The sequence below is a fragment of the Sceloporus occidentalis genome, unplaced genomic scaffold (genome assembly GCF_023333645.1).
Source record: "Sceloporus occidentalis isolate IW3139 unplaced genomic scaffold, rSceOcc1.0.p SCAF_25, whole genome shotgun sequence".
NCBI lineage: Eukaryota > Metazoa > Chordata > Lepidosauria > Squamata > Phrynosomatidae > Sceloporus > Sceloporus occidentalis.
This window is the reverse complement of record NW_028317005.1, coordinates 8,819,476-8,820,813: the sequence shown is the minus strand read 5'-3', so window position 1 is coordinate 8,820,813 and position 1,338 is coordinate 8,819,476. Positions and strand designations below refer to the sequence as shown.

At 37.5% G+C, this 1,338-nt stretch overlaps 1 protein-coding gene across 1 annotated transcript; it reads left to right on the top strand.

Annotated features, from left to right (window-relative positions):
• Positions 1-299: 299 nt before the first annotated feature.
• On the top strand, positions 300-542 carry LOC149300374 (serine palmitoyltransferase small subunit B). Its single transcript, XM_089485445.1, has one exon. It carries the CDS (start codon positions 300-302, stop codon positions 540-542), a length of 243 nt encoding a protein of 80 aa, XP_089341571.1.
• The last annotated feature ends 796 nt before the right edge of the window (positions 543-1,338 follow it).

Genomic DNA, 1,338 nt, shown 5'->3' with positions numbered 1-1,338 from the left:
TCCAGGCATCCTACGCGTATATACATTTTAATATAGTGAAGGGGACAGGGCTTGTGCAAAGAGAAATCCTTCTTTCAAATTTTAAACTAGAATATTTTACTCTTAATTTTTCCTAATCTGGTAATTTTCTCCCTCTTCAGAAAGGCTCTGCACCTCCATTTTCATACCCTTTATAAAATAAACGTTTGAGCTACAAGCTTATTAAAGAAACCAATATAGCATGTGCACAGCATAAACTTTCAAATTATAACCAAACCTGTGTTTTATTTCAGGCTTGGCGTTGCAGATACCTTGCAGGGATGGATGTGAAACACATCAAGGATTACCTTTCCTGGCTGTATTACCAATACCTTCTGATAACCTGTAGCTATGTCCTGGAGCCCTGGGAACAATCTATTTTCAACACCGTTCTAGTGACTGCCATTGTAATGATGATCTACAGCTCTTACGTTTTCATTCCAATTCATGTCCGCCTGGCAGTGGAGTTTTTCTCTGGGATCTTTGGAGGGTATAATGAAAGTACAGTCGCGCTTATGAGCTGAGTATTCACATTGAAAGTGGGTCCGTCTGTTTCTTACATGGACCGATAGCACAAGTCCATAACATGAAAATGTGCAATACCTATGGGGGTGGAAATTTGACTTGCTCTCTGATGGGGAGGAAAAACTGCACAGAACTGAGGGTGGGAGTGATACAAAGGACAAACTCTTGTTTGTGCCACCATCGGGTGTTTTATGTATACACACGCAAGTGCAAAGAAACTTTAATTACTGAATCCTAACAGTCTTCAGTTTATGCAGAGCCTGCAAAATGTTGGTGATTTCTGTCATGTATACAAACCAACTAATCTAATGAAACTTCTTTCTTTTATATAATATATGTGTGTGTGTATCCTAACACGTAATATGAAGAAACCCTGATTAAACTAGCTACAAACAAGTACCATGAAACCATGATGGCCATGCGTATTTAACAATACTACTACATCTGTCCCTATGTGCAAATGCATGATCATGTTTAAATCTGTATAATTCGGCATCGATATTGCACATGGAAGAGAATTTCTTTCCCTTTCTTGGTCTGTTTTTTTTTCTGTACCTATAGTTGCATGTGGGAAATCCTAAAATATGAAAAAAATGAATTGTTCTGTAGCCTTGAAACTACAAATCATGTGTGGCTCAGGGAAGCGCTGGGACCCAATGTTCACTTTGACCCCCTTATTGTTTGGGGATATTTATACTGTAGTGCCTTGTAAAAATAAGATTTGTCTGAGCCTTTTTATAAAAAAACAAACAAAAAAAACAACTTTAAACTAAACAAACTGGAAATATGTTTAAG

Bases quoted from the DNA above. Each gene is read 5' to 3' on its own strand.
- LOC149300374 (XM_089485445.1), top strand. From the start codon at position 300: ATGGATGTGAAACACATCAAGGATTACCTTTCCTGGCTGTATTACCAA.